General features: G+C 52.6%; 2 protein-coding genes across 10 annotated transcripts in view; both read right to left on the bottom strand.

Moving 5' to 3' along the window:
• Nucleotides 1-8,523: 8,523 nt before the first annotated feature.
• On the bottom strand, nt 8,524-20,461 carry ANKRD60 (ankyrin repeat domain 60). Its single transcript, XM_042979656.1, has 6 exons — nt 20,353-20,461; nt 17,566-17,877; nt 13,088-13,214; nt 11,927-11,930; nt 11,476-11,641; nt 8,524-9,068 (listed from the first exon to the last, which is right to left on the bottom strand). Exons 1-6 carry the CDS (start codon nt 20,459-20,461, stop codon nt 8,767-8,769), a joined length of 1,020 nt encoding a protein of 339 aa, XP_042835590.1. The 3' UTR covers nt 8,524-8,766.
• Nucleotides 18,620-20,909, bottom strand: part of LOC102965516 (serine/threonine-protein phosphatase 4 regulatory subunit 1-like) — an 82,685-nt gene continuing 80,395 nt past the window's right edge. For all 9 annotated transcript variants that reach the window (XM_042980069.1, XM_042980071.1, XM_042980072.1 and 6 more), the window contains one exon: nt 18,620-20,754. In XM_042980069.1, coding sequence (XP_042836003.1) covers nt 20,597-20,754 — 158 coding nt within the window. In that variant the 3' untranslated portion in view covers nt 18,620-20,596. The remainder of the gene's footprint in view (nt 20,755-20,909) is intronic.

Here is a 20,909-nt window from a genome sequence, read left to right as displayed (position 1 = left end):
GACCCCCAACCAGAGGGGCCTAGAGCCTAGAGGAACTTTCTAGCACCTGAAGTTCCACCACCAAATGTGTTGAATGCACATCAGACACCTCCCCTATCGCTGTCTGAAGTCTAACGCTCAAGCTGCTGGGTACCAATTCATTTCTTTTCAAAGGAAGTAGCTTTGTCTATCCAAGCCTCTGTCTCCCTGGGGTGGAGATACTAACACCTCCCAGGGTCCTTACAAGAAGCAAGTAAGATTATGGGGCGCCTGGGTGGCTCAGTCAGTTAAGCGTCCGACTTCAGCTCGGGTCATGATGTCACGGTTCGTGAGTTCTAGCCCCGCATCGGGCTCTGTGCTGACAGCTCGGAGCCTGGAGCCCGCTTCCAATTCTGTGTCTCCCTCTCTCTCCGCCCCTCCCCTGCTTGTGCTCTATCTCTCAAAAATAAATAAATGTAAAAAAAACCTTTTTTTTAAAAAGAGAAGCAAGTAAGATCCTTTGTAGGTCCGGCAATAGCAAATCTGATACATTTATTTCATTATTTCAGTATAATTCCTAAACCATGTGTGAGGTGAAACAGGTAGGAAATATACGGCAGTTTGCTACCGGGGAAGTAAATCATAAAGTTCTTTGAAGATGTAATTTGGTAAAAATAACGCCAATGTGGGTTCATTTCAGGCTCAGCCCTTCTCTGCAGGCTGGGGCATATATTTTGATGGGGGGTGGGGGTTGGGGAGAGATAACATTGAGGATCCTGGGTTGCAACCTACCTAAATTTGCAACACCCCTTCTTGCTTTTCTTGTTTGCAGCCCCTCCTTGATGATAGAGACATTATTTAAAACGTTCATTAGAACTGCAGGGAGGGTCCTGGACTTTTCCTCCTTTTGGGGGGTTAAAAGAAAAATGGAATTTATCTCTAAAGCTGGCTGGCTCTTATCCCTGACCCCTCACCCATAATCCGTGAGGCCCTGGAGGAAGAATCTTTGGGCGGGAGCACCGTGTTTCTTTCTGAATTCTTATGTTAACTTTCCGTGAAAGTACTAATTACGTAAAGTTAGGTTTTTTAAACATATTCTATACTATACACAGATCAAAGCAGCATGAAAGAATCAAGAATGGAAAGCCCTTGGGGCATAATGGTAGAGAGAGAGAGAGAGAGAGAGAGAGAGAGAGAGAGAGAGGAGAAAATGAAGGAATGCAACCCGGTCTACAGTTTCTGTGGGGCCCCTGAGACGCTCAGTCCGGATCAAAGGACGTTGCCGGCGCCCAGAGTTGATCCGCGGTCTCGCTGCGACACCTGCTGGCCGCCGCGCCCGCCCCCCCGAGACGGCAGCGCGCAGCAGCGCCACCTGGCGGGAGCGCCCGGCCGACGCTGGGAGGCCTGGGGAGGGTTCGGGAACCCCCAGGGGCCTGTCCCCGAGGTCGCCCCGAGGTTTGATTACCTGCTCCTCCATCCGGAGCTCTGCGCTGCCTGGTGGGGCCCAGCAGGGCTCTGGGTGAACACTCCTGTGATGCTTTGAAAATGAGGGCCAGTATTTTCTGCGTTTTACAAACAGGGAAAGGGGGTCTTGGGGGGGGGGTAACCAAGGTCACAGCCACCAGGCAGGCTGGTTCGCCGCTGGAGAAGAAGCGTGGCCTGGGATCAGAGAGGTTAACACCGTCAGGTGCTTGTTACCACCATGACCCAGGTCAGGTACCTTCACGCTGCCGTTTACGCGCTGTGTGACCCTGGGCAGGTTGCTGACTTCTCTGCGCCTCGGTTTCCGCAAGGCAAAAGGAGCACGGACTAGACCAGGCTCAGGGCCACTCAAAGCCAGCATCTCTGGGTGCGTGTTAGAAATCTCGGGCTCTGCCCCCGACCCACTGCATGCAGGGCTTCTGGGAGGTGGAACCCATCAATCTGTGCCTTTATAAGCCTGCCGTGTGACTGATGCAGGCTTAAGGTTGAAGACCTCTGACTCTCAGGATGGCTGAAAAGACTCAATGAGATCATGCATGCAAAATGTCTGGCCTGGCTTAGGTGCTCAATAAATGATTAGTCTCTCAAACTTCGGAGAGCTCCTGTGGCGATTTCTCTTCCCTTCATTTTTTTTTTTTTTTTTGATATGTTTTTAATTACAAATGTAACATGTGCCGTTAAACACAGAATTACCTCATGACCCAGTGGTTCCCCTTTTAGGTGTATACGCCAAAGAATTAAAAACAGATCCTCAAAAACCCTTATACCCTCATGCTTACACCAGCAGCAACATCCACAAGAGTCGAAGGCGCAAACCACCCAGACGGCCATCAACTAATGAAGGGACAGCAATCAGGTATTATTCAGCCAGAGACAGGAACGAAGTACTGACACATGCTATGATGTGGATGAACCCCAAAAGCATCAGGCTAAAAAGCCGGATACGTATTGACTAGATTTTTAAAAAAATCTTTTTTAATGTTTGTTTTTGAGAGAGACAGAGGGAGCCCGAGCAGGGCAGGGACCGAGCGAGAGGTAATGGAATCCGAAGCAGGCTCCTGGCTCTGAGCCGTCAGCACAGAGCCCGACGCGGGGCTTGAACTCACAAACCTTGAGTTCATGACCTGAGCCGAAGTCGGACGCTTTACTGACTGTGCCACCCGGGTGCCCCATATTGACTCGATTTATATGAAATATCCAGAATGGGCAAATCCAGAGAGACTGGAAATAAATTGGTGATTGTTCGGGGCTGGAGGGAATGGGGAGATGGGGGAAAGACTGTTCATGTGAATGGGTCCTGTGTTCCTTTTTAGGGTGATGGAATGTTCTAGAACTAGATAATGGTGATGGCTGCGGCCCACTGCAAACGTGCAAAACATCATTAAAGACAAATTGTACATCATGTGTATTTCACCATAATAAAAAAAAAAAAGAAGAAGAAGGAGAAACACTGGCTGTAGCAATTTCGAGATGTAAAAAGCAACCTCACTGCCCTGAAGTAGGCAATCGTAGGAGCTAGATCTTTGACATCATTATTTTTGCTCAAGTAAACGTATATGCACATTTATTGGAGGTGCCTCCTTTTTAAAATTGTAACTCAATGATCTCATGCACGTCTCCCGGGCAACCTGCTGTTTTTCACTTACTGACACATCACACTCCTCCCGGCCGTGCCTTGGCCCGTCCACACAAATCATTTCTTAACTGCTGCACAGCGTGTCACTGTCACCCTCACTGGTGGGCATTTGGAGCGTCTCCGGCGCTCGCCACCGTGAAGGCCCTCTCGAACATTCGCACACCCGTCTCATTACGTTCTGGGGCTCCGCCTCTGCAGAGTGGAGGCGCGAAAGTAGGGTAGCGGGGCTGAGTCGTGGGCATTGAGAGCCCGTGTGGTGGGATCGTCATGCCGCAGGGCCACCGGAACCGAACGGCTCCCCCGTGCACGGGAAGAGAAGCCACTTCCCAGGTCCCCCCCCCCCCCCAACCCCGGCCACCTGCGCGCGCACGCACAGGCCCGCGCCCATCACGGCGCCAGGCGTGGTCGGTATTTCTCGTCTTTCCAATTGCACGAGGCCGGGCCCAACCGCAGGGTAGCGGGTGACTCCAGACTGAGACGTGGATGTGATCTGACAACTGGCATGGTGGGCCTCGCGACGTGGCCCAGGTTTTGGAGCCTGTCGGGCAGGGGTCCACCGATCCTTCGAGGATGTGAGGGGGGCTGTCACTCCCCGCACCCCCCCCCCCCCCCCCGCTCAGAGCACGCGTGTGCGCGGACACGCACGTTCGCAGACAGCCGCGGGGCTTGGGGCAGAAAAGCCCGTCTGCGCGCCCCCGTCACCGAGCCCTGCTCTTGAGTTTCCAGTGCGGTGCAGGATCTGTAGCATCTCTGACATTTCCAGCGAACACAAACACCGGCGTTTTTCTAAATGTTAATGGGTTTCTGTGCCCTCTGCTGGATGCTCGCGTCGTCAGGGCGGCCCTGCGGAGGCCGAGCTGAGCGGCTGGAATTTTCCTCTCATCTCAGAGCCCTTTTTTTTTTTTTTTTTTTTTTTTTTTTTTGCCTCTCTCTCTCTCTCCTGCGGAACTGGCCACGCAGTTTTCAATTCAGAACGACTTTCTAGAAGTTGCTGAGGAAGCCCTGTACTTAATACCGAAATCAGCAAGTTTCAGGGCAATTATAATCTCCCACTTTGGGAATTATTAGCTCTGGATGGAGACTCTTACTGTATCGGGTTTGCGGAAAATTTATGAGGCTATCTGGAAACCGGGAGCGTATTGATTCCCGGTGAGTAAACATTTTAAGCAAATTAAGTGCTGGTGGTAATAATAATACTAACTGCCACTATTTTTCAAGTGTCTGCTCTGTGCCAGGCATTTAATCCCTCCAGTGGTGACAGGGGCAGATTTTATTACCCAAATGTTACCGACGAAGACGCTGAGGCTCGGAGAGGGGCAACTGCTTGGCCCCGGGACACGCAGCCAGTGGCGGGGGAAAGTTCTAGACCCGACCCGCCAGGCTGTGAGCCCAGCCAGCCACACGGACAAGGCTCCGGGCCCCGAGCGCACGGCTCACATCGGTCCCCTCACCTGAAAAACACGGCCAGGTTAGGATGGAGACAGTAGGGGCCTGTGACGGACAAAGAAAGCGGAGGCCTTTGGGAGGTGACAGTTTGCACCGAGGTCACACAGTAGTTAGGAGCGGAGAGAGGAATAGAATGCCGACTCACAAATATCCTGAAGACAAGCCCATGGCTTTCAATCCTAGCAAAATCTTCTTGCCTGCAGAAGCCTGCCCTTTGTGTGCATTTTTAAAGGGGAGATGAGTGGGGCGCCTGGGTGGCTCAGTCGGTTGAGCACCTGACTTCGGCTCAGGTCATGATCTCGTGGTTCGTGAGTTCGAGCCCCGTGTGGGGCTCTGTGCTGACGGCTCGGAGCCTGGAACCTTCTTCAGATTCTGTGTCTCCCTCTCTTTCCCTGTCCCTCCCTGCTCATGTTCTGTCTCTCTCTCTCTCTCTCTCAAAAATAAATAAACATTGAAATTTTTTTTTAAAAAAGTCATTTGGGGCACCTGGTGGCTCACTCAGTTGAGCATCTGACTTCAGCTCAGGTCATGATCTCGCAGTTAGTGAGTTCGAGCCCCACGTCGGGCTCTGTGCCGACAGCTCGGAACCTGGAACCTGCTTCGGATTCTGTGTCCCCCTCTCTCTGTTTCCCCACCCCTACTCATGCTCTCTCTCTCTTTCTCTCTCTCTGAAATAAACAAACATAAAAAGGGGGGATTAGCAAGGCTCAGAAAGGAGTCAAAAGCTCACTAACACCAAACACACTTTCTCCTTGTTGGAATCAGGACTCGGAGTAATTTGCACTGGGAATCACGTTTTCAGCCTGTGTCTCAGTGTCGTTCAATGCAGTGTCAGGGCCATCGAGAAAGTCCCCCACGTTGCCACCAGGGGGAATGTCCTTCCGCCTTTCCGGGGAGCTCTGGTTGCTGAATACTCCTCAGGCGAGGAGGCATCCAGGGCTGAGACGCACGGAAGATTCAATGGCAAGGGAGAGACCCAGGCAGTGGCTGATCAAGGCGCCCACATCCGGGTTCTGGAGGATGCTGGAGACCAGGCCATTAGAGCAGATGTAAAGTTCAGCACCTCTGTTCAGCTGCTTCTGAGACAACGGGAGCACAGCAGGGTGAACCAGAGGCTGGATGGCTAGGAGGCTGGGTCATCCCGGCCAGGCCTGGGCAGGATGTTCAAGTTATCCTCTGAGCCCCCATGGTGTGTGGGATCTCTTTCTGGGTTGTACTGCATTGACTTCCAGAAAAGATTTGAGGCAATTTACAAGTAAACGTGTGTCCAAGAAAGGGCAATTCATTATCACTCGTTCAGGGCAGGGGAGAAGTTAGGAGGAGGGGTACTTGCTCCCGCTAAGCATCCTGGCAGGCGAAGAGACTGGAAACGTAGGGCTGGCCCCGCTGGCATTTTCTGCTTCTAATGAGTCGTGCATTTCTCCAGAGGGCTCCCCAGCCTGGACTGGTTTCCAGGCTGACGCGAGGCAGAACGACAAGGGGAGTGTAACTGGATATTATACCCACGAGACTCACCAGAGCTCCTTTCCAAGAGGACCCCGTCCTTCGACACTCAAGGGAGGTCCACCTGGGCGGTCACAGACCACAGTTCCTTCACCGCTGAAGACCATCCCCCGGTCCCCTGGGCCAAAGAGGATTTCAGGGTCCCACAAAAACGCTTGAAATCTACCCCACAAAACAATTTTTTTTCTGTTAGTTCCTAAGTATGACCAAAAAAAAAAAAAAATCAAAGGCTTAAGGAAATACCTACAAAATATAACACAATTGTGACCAATCTCTTCTATGGCCATGAACATATTTTATTCAATGGGTGATACAGGCTTGTTTGGATATAAGAGGCCATACACTAAGAACGTCTAAGGGGCGCCTGGGTGGCTCAGTTGGTTGACCGTCCGACTTTGGCTCGGGTCATGGTCTCACAGTTCGTGAGTTCAATCCCCACGTCGGGCTCCGTGTTGCCAGCTCGGAGCCTGGAGCCTGCTTCGGATTCTGTGTCTCCCTCTCTCTCTGCCCCTCTCCTGCTCGCTCTCTCTCTCTCTCTCTCCCTTTCTCAAAAATAAATAAACATTAAAAAACTTTTTTTAAAGATTGCCTAAAATGAAGGCCCCTGGGACATGTGGGAGCGCACAGATGACCCCTGCCACAGACGGAGCAGAACTTTAACCACGGAGTTTGGAACTTGCCCCTTTTCTGGCCACGTGTTTAATTGAATTGGGGGCATATGAAGATACAGGGCCTGCCTCCAAAGTTTTGGGGACAAGTGTCGGGCAGTTGGCTCTGCTAACAACAAAGACAGCAAAACAAAGCCGCTGGCAAACACATCACTTTGAGTAATGCCACTTGTTACGTTAAAAGGGTCCCCAAGTCGCCCCGCCAACACCTCATTAGCTAAATGAATTGACCCGTTGGATGGGGTTATTTAATATCTGTCTACTGGCTTTGGAGAACGTCTGCCAGAAACAAGATCTCAGTTTTGACATAGTTGATGCTGAGCTGTATTTTTTTTTTTTTTTCCTGACGATTATTTGTCAAACAGATTGCTGAGCCGGGTACAGCCACGTCTCCTGAGTGGAAAGCCACATCGTCAACACAGATCTTCCTTGTTATGACAGCGGGAAATGCAGCCAATTAATTTAAAAGCCGAATCCGGTTATCGGGGTGTGCGGAGGAAAGAAGGGCGGCCGGGATACGGGGCCGTTTTCCATCACTTTACAAGCAGAACTTCCACGGTCGGGAGGCCAGCGTCACACAGGCCCCAGAGGTGTCAGACTATAGGGCTTTAGAGAAACACGCATAACCGCGCAGTGGGAGAGTGGAGGGTACCCATCGCCCAGCAAGACCCACGGCCGTCCGGCCTGTGGCTTCTGAGCCCTGCGTGTTCCAGGAGCCATTGGTGGCTTCTGCCGTTTTCCTCAGTGAAACGAAGTTTGGCGACGGGAGGCAGTTCCATAGGCGTGCCTCAAATCTGCTAATCCTTCTGTACCACGCCACCATTTTTAAAAAATTCAGGCCAGCCCTTCAAGATCGGGACTTATCTGGGGCGCCTGGGGGGCTCGGTCAGTTAAGCATCCCACTCCAGCTCAGGTCATGATCTTGGCAGTGGGTGAGTTCGAGCCCCCACGTGGGGCCCTGTGCTGACAGCTCGGAGCCTGGAGCCCGCTTCGGATTTTGTGTCTCCCTCTCCCTCGGCCCCTCCCCAGCTCACGCTCTCTCAAAAATAAATAAACGTTAATTTTTTTTTTTTTTTAAATCGGGACTTATGGTATCAAAACGCTCTGGAAAGATCTAGCAGCCTTTGGCTCACGTTTCCTCTGGAGCTGAGTCGCGGCGCCCCCTTCAGACAGGGGTGTGAACGTCCGCTCGCCCTGGTCCCCACCTTCCCCTCTTGCTCCTACTCCGGGCTCAGACACGTGGCAGGCTGGGTCCCCTGCAGGTGCACAGCCCTTGCGAGGTACGGAGCCCGGAACTAAGCGTAGGAAGGTTGGTGGTGCTTTCGCGGTTCTAGCAGGGAAAGGAGAGCGGACCACCGGGGGCGGGACAAAGGGAAAGAAGGTGCCAGCTCGGAGTCTCTCCTCCACGAGCTCATCAGCAGCCTTTACGCTGTCTCCTCCAAATCCAGTGGCGACACATCACCTTCAGCAAGACTACTAAGGCACCCCGTGGAGGACGTGTCTGGAGAACCAAGCTCTCTCTGCTCTTGCCGCCCCCCCCCCCCCACTTCTCCACCCCTCAAGCAGCAGGCCCCTCAGAGGCGGGCCAGGAAAACTTCCGGAACCTCGCTAGCTTGGGCGGCACGTAGCTCCTGGGTTTTTACAAGCCGAAATTCACAGCCCCCACGGCCCGCAACTTCGCGACATTCCCTGGCGCTGGTTTTATATGATGGAACAGTGCTATTCTCATTATTGCTATCACTTCTCTTATGCTGACGCATTAGATGGTCTCCAGACGGGAGGGAAGGTAATTGGTGCCCATCACCCCGAGCAGCGTTAGTGGAGGCAATGTACAAATAGCAGAAAATTAAAGGCTGGCGTCAGAGGCCGCTCAGTCCGTAATGGATTCCAGAAAGAGCACAAACTCACCTACCCCCTCCCCAACACCGTGCGCAAACAGGACAGATGATTTAGTACCTGATTCAGAGGAACTGCCACGTTTTCTTGGCTTCCTGCTCACCGAGGGCCACTGTGGACTTGAACTCCGAAAAGTGACCCAAGTCAGCTTCGACGTGCACACGTGGCCCGTGGGAGCTACATTTGGCCCTTCTTGGAGCCAAACCCACCCTTCACCCTGTGAGAAACCTGGTTCGCGAGCAGTTTCTTCGGGTCCGTCGTCCCTGACTTTGTCATCCAGTAGAAAAGGAACATCTGCCTCTCACTGTGTCTGCGGTTCATGCGCCGGGCGATGGACATGGGGGTCTCCCCCCTGGCATCTTTGTCGGTGACCGAGGCCCCGAAGTTGAGCAGCAGGTTTATACAGTCCAAACGGCCCATGGCCCCAGCCGCGTGCAGGGCGGTCCTGCCCATGGGGGTTTTTTGGAGACAGTTGGCTCCTGTAAAATAAGACAGCTGGCTGAGGGAGGGTCGCCCTCCCGGCCGCGAGCCTCCCCTTCGGAGTCACGTTCGAGAGAAGCGCGGGAGGGGCGAGGCCACGGAAAGAAAGCTCGGGAGAATCCAAACTGCCCCCGACCCCAGCAGCGAGTGTGAGAGGGGAGGCGTTGCTTCACTGGCCCCAGAACCCGGCACCGCCTTGCCTCCTGTCTGCCCAGAACGCACACTTGCTCCAACCCCATTTCTGACGTCCGCTATCCTTGCGGTGATTTTCTAGGTTGTCAGTGCTCTGTCTCACCTCTACCTCCCCCTATCACTTCCAGCATTACCCCCACCCACCCATGCTCTTTGCCCACTCCCTCCATGCTCCAATTATACCAGGCTTCTATCTTTATCGCTTAAACACACCCTGCTCCCTCATCCTGCCCCAGGCCTTTTGCATATGCTGTCTCCTTTGCTAAAAACCCCGTCACCTTTTTCCGCGCCCCCCCCTCCCCGCCCCGGGCTCTCTTGGCTATCCTTCATTTATTTCCTCAGGAAACCCTTCCTGAGCCCCTCTTCCCGTGTATCCCCCCCACCCCCATACGCTCAGTAGACACACCGTATCTTCAGAACATGCCATGCACGATTGACCATGGAATTAATTATTTGTAATAATTTGCTGACTTCCCTTCACAAACTCCACGGAGGCAGAAAACACACTTGTTTTGATCACCGCTGTTTTCATCCCCAGCACGTAGCACGATGCCTGGAGAAGACAGGCACTCGGGAAATGACAGACGATGGGCACCCTGACTCAGGGACAGATTTCACTTCGATTGAATTCCTCACTGCCTCCCGCAGATGGATGGGCTAATGACAGGTGTCCAATATGGACTTGTTGAATTGAATCAAATTCTGGGTAACAAATATCATGACACAGAAAACAAGGCGATTCAATTACATGCAGCTGACATTTCTGTAGCCAGTTTTTATGAGCTATGGCCGGTCGGCGAGGTAAAGTTTTAAATAGATTCTCCTAACGCCCAGCCTCAGCCACAGCATGGCTTTTTTGCAGCGGCTGTCTGCAAAGCCCAGAAAACCTTGCAGAACTGGCTGTAATGTTTTAACTGGTGCTTGCGAATACATCACAGTTCCATCAGAGTGAAAATGACTTTTTATGGGCTTAACGGACTGCTGGGCTGCGAACAGCCAAGGAGGAGGCCGCTCAGGAAAACCACCACCCGCCAGACAGGCGCAAGCACCATTCTGCCCAGGCCGCGGGGATACTCCCGCCCTGCTCGCTGGAAGCAGGGGGCGCAGAGAGGCTGGGGTCAAGGCCGCGGGCAGGAAAGAAAGGGTTCTGACTTGAGGGCAGGCTGATATGGGAAAGCCTGGGATGAGGCTCCCTTCTGAGCCTCAAACCACTGACCAAACGGCACGTCACGTTCTTCCTCTTCCCCAGGAAGCCGGCGGCCTGGGCCGTCTGCAACTATTGTCTATTGTTCTTGGATGGTCGGCACCTCGATCGGTCCGTGGGCCTCTTTGCCCAAAAATATCCTACGTCCAGGGAAGAGAAAGTATACCGTGGTAGGACTATACACAGAAGACTTTAATCCAGAGACAATGCAGACAAAGGCTTCTATGTCTTTCTTTCTTTGTTGTTTTTTTTTTTAAGTTTCTTTATTTATTTTGAGGGAGAGAGAGAATGAGCAGGAGAGGGGCCGAGAGACAGAGGGAGACAGAGAATCCCAAGCAGGCTCTGCACCACCAGCACAGAGCCCGACGCGGGGCTCGAACCCACGAGCCACGAGATCATGACCTGAGCCGCAGTCAGACGCTTGACTGCCCGAGCCCCCCCAGGTGCCCCGAAGGTTTCTATTTCTATGGACAGAGAGAGAAGGAGCAACTTGCCCTCTGGGTGGGGGTGGGGGGCAGAAATGAAAACGGGGTTTGGGGTAAGTGTCTTCTGAGCGAAATAAATCCAAAGCCTCAGAGAAAGGAGACTGGCCAGAGACCGATGCCGGCTTGGGGCTGGGTGCCTCGGACCGTTGCTGAAACCCAAGTTCAGGTGGGGCAGAAATAGCACAGACAGTTTGGGGACATCTCCGGCAGTGTGTCCGCTTTGGACGTAACAGGCCGGGAAGCCCTCGCGGCTGCTCCTGTGAATTCGTGTCCTGAAAGCTGCATCTCTCGCAACAGAAAGACTCTTCTGGAGTCCTGGCCAAGAGGGGGGGACACAGCCTTTAGTAGGCAGGTCCTAAGACGCCTCGGACAGACGGCGAGTGGTCCACCGGGACCGTGACTGGTGGTGGAGACAACTTGAATCCAGGATGCCATTGCCAAAGGGGCAGAAAGCCAAGCCACTGGGTCCCCCTACCCGCACAAGACCCCAGCTCGCGGACACACTCAGCTGTCTCTCCGAATTACCGTGCTCTAGAAGGTACTGCACAGCATCTGGGTGACCTCTGTGGGAGGTAATGTACAAGGCCACGAACGCCCTCTGACATATCCATTCCTTCCTCCGCTCGCCTCCAAGATGCTTTGAATTTGCGGTTTGGTAGACGGAGTCCTCGTCAACAGCAAGACAAGACAGCTGGGCAACAGAACGGGGTTCCGCACAGTGAGTCAGAGTTACTTCAAAAGGGCACAACCTGCCTGGTGGGGGCCGGGACCCTCCCCAGGGGGAGGTTTGCTCAAGTGGCAAGTTGAGGCTTGTGATGGACACAGAGGGGGGCAAACCCTAACTAAGAAGCCAGGACACCCCCCGGGGGAGGACATTGTTGACCACGCTATGCATGTCCAGGAAATACGCATTTACCATCAGGCAGGCTCGGGAGGCAGGAAATTCTTCCTGTCGGTGTTTTGAAGAGAAAATAACTTTTCTGGGTGTCCAGAGGAAGGTGGCTGTGGCCGTTAAGGAAGACACCAGCCAACACGAAGTGGCCTCCCCAGAGGGGAGTGCACTCCTCTGGAGACTTGATGAAGTCTGGCCTTCCGATCTATTTTCGGGCCCATTGTCTCTGCTAACTTTTGGAACGCTCTGAACTCCACTCGCGGATGAAAAATAGCCCCATAATATAATCATCTCATGCTGAACTAAGGCTGTGAGCACGCGGGCCCCGACAGAGAGGAACTCTGTCCTAGATCTGGGGCATCCGGCGTGGGAGCGGCCGTGCGGGGAAAGCAGAACCCGAAAGTGTGGGAGACAGGAGGGAATCCCGGGGTTCAGGGCAAGAGCCAGAAAACCCAGGCAGGGCCCAGGCCTCGGTGGCAGAGGGGAGGCAGGGGAAGGCCAGGAGCAGGAGGAGACCGGGGAAGGACCCGGGAGGGGAGCCCCTCCTTCTAAGGCTGCTGCACACAGGTGGGGGGAGGGGGTTCCAGTCAGCCCTGGCCCCGCCTCCCCGGAGACCACCCACCCTTCCCAGATCTAATTCCCAGCAACCCTCCTGCAGCCCGCCTTCCTCGACCCCTTCCCCGCACACTCACGGCCTTCCATCCAAATGTGCCTTCTAGAAGGAACATACACTTGCCCGCCCCTGTCCCCCCAGCCTCCCGTCTTCACTGTGGGGCAGACCGTTGGGTTCCCTCCTCCCTCCTCCCTCCTCCCCACTGCCCACCCAGAGCCCGGCCGAGAGCTACAGCTACGCACAAGGCCTGGCAAAGACCAGGCACCTGCTGTGTATCGAGTAGTGTTGCCTTAGGGGAGGGGCAGACCCGCATTAGGACTTTCTTTGGACTACGCGTGCCCAGCTACGGGGAGCTCTTCGCTCACTGTTCAGTCAGGTTTTCAACTTTACAAAATCTACATGCGGATAGAAAATGCACTGCCCTGTTTCGTTTGTGGGGTAGCGTGGGGCATGAGTGGGTTACAGGTGAACGCCGTGAGACAGCAAACCCGAGAGTGACTGGAACCACGCAGTGTAGGATTTGATCATTAGGGGCCCACGATTCCCACGCCACCCTCCCCCACACACATCCACAGTTTACGGTTGCTTCATGAAGTATAATATCCATTTAGAGAAGCGTGAAAACACCTTACTGGGATTCCCCTTCCACAGCCGCCAAAACCAGTTCCGTCCATCCATCATGATGCCAGATACATAATGAAATAATTCCACCAGGAACAACATCGTGGAACTTCAGTGTGGTATCATCCATCAAAACTCCTACAGGGAATAAGTTTCTCTTTAAAAAAAAAAAATCGGGTATTAAAGATAAACAGTTACATTGGTTAACTTAAGAGATTATCTGACCTTGGGCGTCACAAAGATAATTTTCAAACCTTGAGCGCCAATCTCATCTGATGACTCCACATGAGTCTGTTTGTGGTCGTCAATGCTTTTTGGAAAATTAATTTGGCTCAGCTCAAACAGAAGCGAAACCACCCCCCAAAATGGCAACAATTTATAAAATTCTGTAATTATAACTTGTTCTGTTGGGGAAAAAAAAAAAAAATACACGAGCCGGGAGAGTCATTTTATGAGGCGAACTCTAGAAATAGAACTACCTGACAGTAAACAGTACAACGTATGTGCGTCAGTCATACCTTAAAATAAAATACTAACTCTGGTTGGTGTTGTTAACAGTTGGCTAAAGATGTAACAATGACGGAACTCGGTTGCGTCTCTACCGCAGGGTTTCTCAATCTTGATGCTACTGACATGTCAGACTGGATCATTCTCTGTTGTGGGGGGGGTCACCCCGGGCATCGCCAGGTGTTAGCAGCATCCCTGGCCCCTACCCACCAGAGGCCAATAACCTGCTCACCTAGTTGTGACCATCAAAAGCGTCTCCCGGTGTTGCCAAAACGACCCCTGGGGGGACAACTCGCCCCAGCTGAGCACGTATGGTAAGGGAAGAATTGTAATGTTGACGTTCACCGTGATTTGGCCTTGAGACGTTACAACTCCTTTGTGTTATCGCCCAGAGCAGCCCTCCACGCACAGAAAAGGATGGGGTGAGTGGATCGACTCACACTTCATAAATTCAGACTCTTTGGGAAAGAATGTCAGGGCTATAGAAGACTCTAGAACATTTTCAGCAACGTTATCTTCAGCCTACCTTTTTAAATACACACTTCCTTACGTGGCCACCTATATTCTTGCTTAGGGGTCGCATAATTTCTTTTCTCCGCGAGCAACCCCACAAGCGCAAAGTCTCAACTCTGCCAGGCTGGATTTACCATTTATTCCGAGCGGAATTCATGAGTTTGGGGGATTCGCGACTGAGTGATTACTAAGCGCCTTGTACCGAGCGCCTACGTTCTTTAACCCTCGTGACAAGCTAAGTTTGTCATCTCTGAGTGTCGGTGAGCACACGGAGGCTCCCATGGCTAGGAAAGAGTAGAGCCAGGGCTCCGAACAGACCTGCCTTCCCTCCAGTGCCACGAGCTCGTCTCTCAAGGCTCCGCTGGCCCCCCCTTTGGTGACGAGAAACTTCAGACGGTGGATGTAAACAGGAGTAGCGATTAGCAAATTTGTTAATTAGGGTCCTGTCTGTGGTTCTCGCACAGAGGATAATCAGTCATCAGTCTTCAGCAAGACAACTTGACTTCCTAACGACTTTGAAAAAATTGAATCAAGCTGTGTTTCCCCAAGAAAGAGTGCAATTCACACATGCCGAACAGCTCGGCAATTCTCTGTTTACAGGCAGCAACTGCCTTCGGCTTAGACAAAGACTAATTATCACCAGCTAAATAAATTATTAGAGTTGACAACAGACGTGTAAGGTCGACCCTCATCCATGAATTTGCTCACCCCTTTTAGAATCGTGTCCCTCAAGGTTTTCACACACACGTGATCTCACGTAATCCTCCCTGGCAACCTTGCGGTGGGTAGAGAGGCATCAGCGGATCATTTATAGGCAGAAACCCAAATTTCTTTTATCAACGTAGTGACACCTTCTTCCCGTCTTGTTTGCTATCAACAGTAAGGACTGCAGCCGCGAGAGAGGTCAAGCTTCCAATGGTTGCTAAGTGCTTGCTGACTGGTAGGATTGTGACATCAGTGCTAAGTCACTCGGTCTCTTTCACTGCCTCTTGGCTTTCTCGGATTTACTGCTCAGCATAGCTCATCAGTGAAAATGAATTAACAGAACGGGTGCCAGACATTAACTGTCCCTCAGCCGCTCACCTCCTCGTTAGTGTGTTAAATACACTCTGGGTTCGAGATCTACTTCTCTCCAAATAAAGCCTCCGCCAGGCCCCCAGAGCATCTCCCAAACACTCCGATAGCAAATTAAATACGTCGCGGGAGATGCTTCACCTATTTCAAAGAGAGCGGAAGGAAGGTATTTTTGGCCTTCAATGTGCATTTTGAGTTTCCCGAGTCCTCTCTGCCCAGAGCGGGATACGGCCCTAAGGATTGGAGAGCTAAGAGGCTCTGTGTTACACATTAGGAAACTGAGCCCCGGAAGGGCAGCGTCTGGGGGAGCGGAGACTGTGGAGACAGGCTGCGCTCAGATCTCAGTCTCCATCGCTCCTGGCCCCTGCAGGGGTGCTACCGTATGTCTGCATTACGGGCTCCTCACGTTCTCTGTGCAGCAGCCCAGAGAGTTTTTTATATCTCCGTTTCCTTGAAGTCTTTTTGCACTGATTTCAACCGGGTGGGGAGATGATGGAGCCCAGGGGCGCTGATCCTGTCCTGTTCTCATATCCTAAACATTGTAGACACCGGGACGGGGACAGCCAGGTCCTCAGGCTGAGGGAAGGAGATCGATGGAGGGAGAGACTGGGCTCCGAGTCCTTACCCCACATGGGATCTGTCTGGATAGGGGGCCTTGGGGTCCTGATCTAGCCACAGTGAGCTTTGGGTGCTGGGTTCTGATTCTGACGGGGCTAGTTTTGAGCTCCTGATGTGGACAGGGGACACACCTTGAGATTCGGGGCTCTGGTACGAACTGAGTTAGTGCCAGTACTTGGGGTTCAAACGTGGCTAGAGTTTGTTTTGAGATTTGGGGTCCTGACGAGGGCAGTGTTTGCTCTGGATTTGGGGATTCTGACGAAGGCAATGTTTGCTTTCTGTTTGGGGGTCCTGGTGTGGGAAGGGTCTATTCTGGGATGTGGAATCCTTGTGTGGGCAAGACTTGTTTGGGGATTTGGGGTTCTAACACAGCCCTGCGTACTGTAGCAACGCAGGGTAAGGAATCGGACAGGTCAGCCCTGGGCTTTGAGGGTCTTGAAGGCGACAGGCTCTGCTCTGCGATTTGGGGTCCCGAGATGGTCAAGGTTTGGCCTAGAACTTGGGGTTCTGGTATTGGTAAGGTTGCCTGAGGGATTTGGGGTTTCAAATACAAACAGAGCTTGCTTCGAGTTTTGGGGTCCTCACGTAGGCAAGGCTCGCTTTGATCTTCGGCTTCCTTACATGGATATAGTTGGCTTAAACATGGTTTCCTTGAGACTTGGGTTTCAGAGATGGGTATGTTTGAGTTTTGGGGTCCTCTTGTGGGCAGAGTTTGCCCCATGCTTTGGAGCCCTTAGGAGGACATTTTGCTTAGGATTGGTGTTCTGGTGTCGTCACGGTGAGCTTGGGAACTAGCTCCCAGATGTGGGAAGAGCTCATTTTGGGTTCTGGCATCCTCACACAGACAGAGATGGCTGATGGATCGGGGTTCAAAGGCACAAGCGGTTAGAGACTGGGGGCTCAGAATTGGGCTTGTCCACTCTGAGCTTTGGCGTCATGATCTGGGAAGAATCTGCTTTGGGACTTAGGGTTCTGTTGTAAGCAGGGGTAGCTTGGGGAATTTTATTTGGGGTTCAAACTTGGGCATGGTTTGCATAGAGGTATGGGGTCCTGAGGTGGGCAGTTCGTCTCAGGCATTAGTATCCTTCAGCGGACACGGTTGCTAGAGGATTCGGGGTTTTGAGGGTCACAGGGTTAGCCTGGGGATCTGGGGTTCAGTCTTGGCCAAGTTTGTTCTTGGTTTGGGGGTCCGGGAGTGGGCAGCGTTTGTTCTGAGCTCAACGGCTGGCTGGAGGGCTGGGAGGATTTACGAGTCCAACATGGGGACTTGGAAGTTTGCGGTGAGTTTGGGGTCCCGATATGGGAAGGTTTGCCCTGGATTGTGGGGTCCCACTCAGGACAGGCTGTGTTTCAGGCTTCTGGTTTGGTGTGGACGCTGTTGGCTTTGGGATTTGGGCCCCTGATGGAGACACAGCAGCCCGAGGGTCTGAGGGGTCCGGCTGTGGCAGCGCCTGTGTTGAGATTCGGGGGTCCTGACGTGGACAGGTCTGACCAGACAGCTTGCTTCAGGATTGGAGTCCTGACGCGGGCAGGATTTGTGGGTTGGGGTCTTGCTGTGTGGACTGGGTCTGCCTTGAGATTTGAGGTCTAATGTGAACCTGGTTTGTCAGGGACTGGGAAGTCCTCGCGGGGGCCTGGGCTGGCTTTTCCATCTGGGGTCTCCTGGCGGGGGGTGGGGGGGGGTCTGTCCGGACACCTGGGGGCAGCACGTGGGACCCCACGCTGGGAAGGGCGGAGGCCAGGCACTTGGCGAGGGAAGGGGGCGGGCGGGGGCCACCTTGGTCCAGGTACTGGAGCCTCTGCAGGTCGAGGGGGATGCCGACGACGAGTTCCAGCTCCTCCTTGAGCTCGCGCACGGTCATGTCGCTGTGGCAGTGCGCCACCTGGAACATCTCCCCGGTCTCCTCCAGCAGCACCCGCAGGACGAAGACGTCCGGGGCCTGGTCCAGTGCCAGCGCGGGGCTCCCGAGGGCCGGGGACGGCGCGGGGAGGGGCCCCGGGCCCGCCGAGCCCGCCCCCCGCCCGGCGGGCCGGCCCACGGCGGGGTTGGGGTCCGGGGCGCCCCCCAGCGGCGCCCCACCGTCGCCGGCTGCCCGCCGCCGCCGCCGCCGCCGCCGCCGCCGCCGCCGCCGCCGCATGGTTCCCTGTCCCCCGGCCCGCGTCACCGGCGCCCCCGGCTGGCCCAGCCCCGCAGCGCAGACCGACCGCGGAGACGCCCCGCCCCCCAGGCCCTGCCCTTCGGGTCAGTTCCTGGGTCCACCGCCAGGACGCGGGCCCCTGGTGTCCACGTCCGGTTAAAGAACAGTCCTTGCCGAAGTCGGGGCCGGCCACGCGGGGTGAATAGCGCCCCAAATCCTCACCGCGGGCATCGACTACCGAGAGCTGTCAAGGGCAGTCTCCAGTCATGCTTCAAAATCCTATGCCGGGCACGAATGAAAAACCCAGCACGGCGTTAACAGGCGCCCTTCCTGCTCCCCGAGCGAGCGGAGACGCGCCGCCAGCCCCGCAGATGCCCCCGAACGCCCCCCAATTCCGGGAGACAGGTGCTCATGAAGACACTTAACACGGGGGTGACGCCTACTGGACGAGAAGCGGAGACGGTTCCATCGCGAAGAGACCTTTCAGAGGAGCGCCGTCTGCGAGAAACCCATCTTGTGCTTTTCCATTAATTCGCCCAAGAGGAGGCAGAGTGTTCAAGTGAACAGGAAGCTTACGTGAGATGCTCGGATCACACACACTTAACACCCCGCACCTATGAACAAGTAAGCTCATCAAGAGCTGAAGTGACGGCGTAAGCAGCCGGAGAGAAAGGAAGGAGACACAGAACCATCTTAGAAAAAAACCTCCGTTGTTACAAAAGAAGAACATAGGAGCTTTGCACATATTTTTTGGCAGAGAGATTAGTCATGAAAAAAAAAAAATCTTTGCACCGGAAAGGCATTCCTATCAAGTTATGGACGATCTTCAGTGTATAACCGGCAATGTTTAAAGGTTGGATTATTTACGGGAGAGTCCCTACAAGCACACTGGATTCGGCACCCAGATGCTACATTACACATCAGGACACAAACCGAGGGGAATTTTTTTTTCCTTAGTGGAAAATTAACCTCTGCACAGAACCCAAGATTCCAGTTGAATAATTCTACGTGCTGCTAGATCAACAGATTTTAACAATAGGCCAATCTCAATTTCTAACATGAAAAGGATCAAAAATGGTTTGTTACTGAAGCAAAACAATTAGCTCCATCTATTTCCTTGAAGAACACAAGATGGACTGATTTTTTTCCCCCCCCCTCTCTCTAATACGTAGCCTCCAATTTATTGGCTCACTCTTTGCTGAAGTTGCCAAAATGCTACCCTGGGTTACAATTTGAAATTCTCACACATGTACCTTATTTTCTTTGGCACGGTATAGATTCCTTCCTTTCTTTTTAAAGAATCAACTCAGTGGAATTTGGGGGAGGGGAGAACATCCTGTATTCCCGGAAATTCAATATATAGCTGCAGAGATTTTATTTTTTAAAAAAAGGGAGAAAGAAAAGACGGACAAGAAAAAGATCCAAGGGGAGAATGGCCACAGCAACATGACCTTTGCAGGCAGCTCTTGAACCCCAAATGGGCCTCTCCTTCCTTCCTTTGATGCCTACTTTCGAGAAGACAAAGATAGAAATAAAAAGAACACGAGCTTACACATTCTACAGAATTTATGCAAACGTCTGTAGAATCTTAAATGATTAATGGAAAACTTGTTTAAGTTTCCAGAGCATCTTTCTCTCACTCTAAATTTTAAAAGCGTGAAATGTTAAGTTCTGTGTACTCAGGTCAAGTTGAAGGGTGTCATAATCTAACCCCCCAAACGACTGGCAAGTATATGAACTGATCAGATCTGCGGGGTCCTATTTTTCTGTTACTTTCTGTTAAGATCCTAGAGCATTAGATACAAAGTCGATATCCATGCATCTCAATGATCAATTTCCCTCTCTCAAATGTATGATAATGAATCCATGTAAGAGCGAAAAATCTTTCTACTTTATGCTCTGTCAAAGGCCAGTACGTGTCTTTATGGATACAGTTCCTACGAGAAGGGGAGGGGTAAGTGCCTGAGGAACAGTTCCAAGTACAGTTTATACAAAAGTACAATATTAGAAAGACTTCCATAAATCATTCTTTAGTAGATTTCCTTAACTATCACATTTTTCAAAAGTAAACAAATTGGGCTATATTTGCAGTAACTCAAAGTGCAGCATAAATTTAAATGATGTATTTGTTCTGCTCACTGATAGGAGGCTAATGTTACGTTAATATATTAGCTCTTCCTGTCAAGAGCTATTTACATATGTACATTATTTCAGTTAAAAATAAAATGTGATACCATAAACTGTATTTTATAGGAAAGCATAAGGGAAGCCAAATGTGCAAGTCTATTAAAGACTTAAAATCTTCTAATAAACTACTTGATGTGTGGGGGGGGGGGGGGCGGGGGGGGGAGGGGGGGCTTAAATAATCTGGTCTGCGGGAGAGAGGGCAGTCTGATGTTCTGGAGGCCCCACCCCCAGCCACCCGCCTGGTTCCACCACCTTGGCCCGGACCTCCTGATCAGGCAGGGAGGGGCGCAGAAGCGTGGCGCCTGGCCCAGGTGCAGTCCCTGTGACTGCGGGAGGGGAAGGCGCCATCTGAGTGCCCACCCTCAAAGTTTCAGGAATCTTTCCTCCCTCGGAAGGTGTGACACAATCAGACCCCCCGACAAGCTGGGGTGAGCAGTCCGTGCCGCGTGCGAAGTGCCCAGAGCGTGCGCGACCACAGAGGGGTTAGTTCCGCTCTTCTAGCACACGGCTGTCTGCAGTACTCCGCCGCTTGGGTTGGAGAGTGGCAAAAAAGGACACGTCTGGGTCCGGGTCGGACTGCAGGGCCAGGACGGTCTCTTCAATGACTTCAAGATGAGGGTTACCGGCATTTCTCAAATACGCTAAAGACAGAAAACAGTAGTTGGGCTCGCGTGTGCCATGAACTGTGCTCCAACACAGACCCCAGTTTTGGGTTTTTCTGAAACCACACCTCAGGACAATAAATCGTTCTTCCCAGAATAATCACACACACAGGGCCTCGCAAAGATAAAATGAT

Source organism: Panthera tigris, chromosome A3, assembly GCF_018350195.1.
Source record: "Panthera tigris isolate Pti1 chromosome A3, P.tigris_Pti1_mat1.1, whole genome shotgun sequence".
Classification (NCBI taxonomy): Eukaryota; Metazoa; Chordata; class Mammalia; order Carnivora; family Felidae; genus Panthera; species Panthera tigris.
This window is presented reverse-complemented; position numbering and strand designations above follow the sequence as displayed.

What these genes read in the sequence shown, in the direction of transcription:
- ANKRD60 (XM_042979656.1), bottom strand. Translation starts at nt 20,461, where the DNA reads ATGGCGCCTTCCCCTCCCGCAGTCACAGGGACTGCACCTGGGCCAGGC. An exon ending in GGCCAAGGTGGTGGAACCAG is followed by an intron (nt 17,878 to 20,352) that starts GCGGGTGGCTGG and finishes GGCGGCGGGCAG; the next exon opens with CCGGCGACGGTGGGGCGCCG. An exon ending in GCTCCAGTACCTGGACCAAG is followed by an intron (nt 13,215 to 17,565) that starts GTGGCCCCCGCC and finishes TATTCCCTGTAG; the next exon opens with GAGTTTTGATGGATGATACC.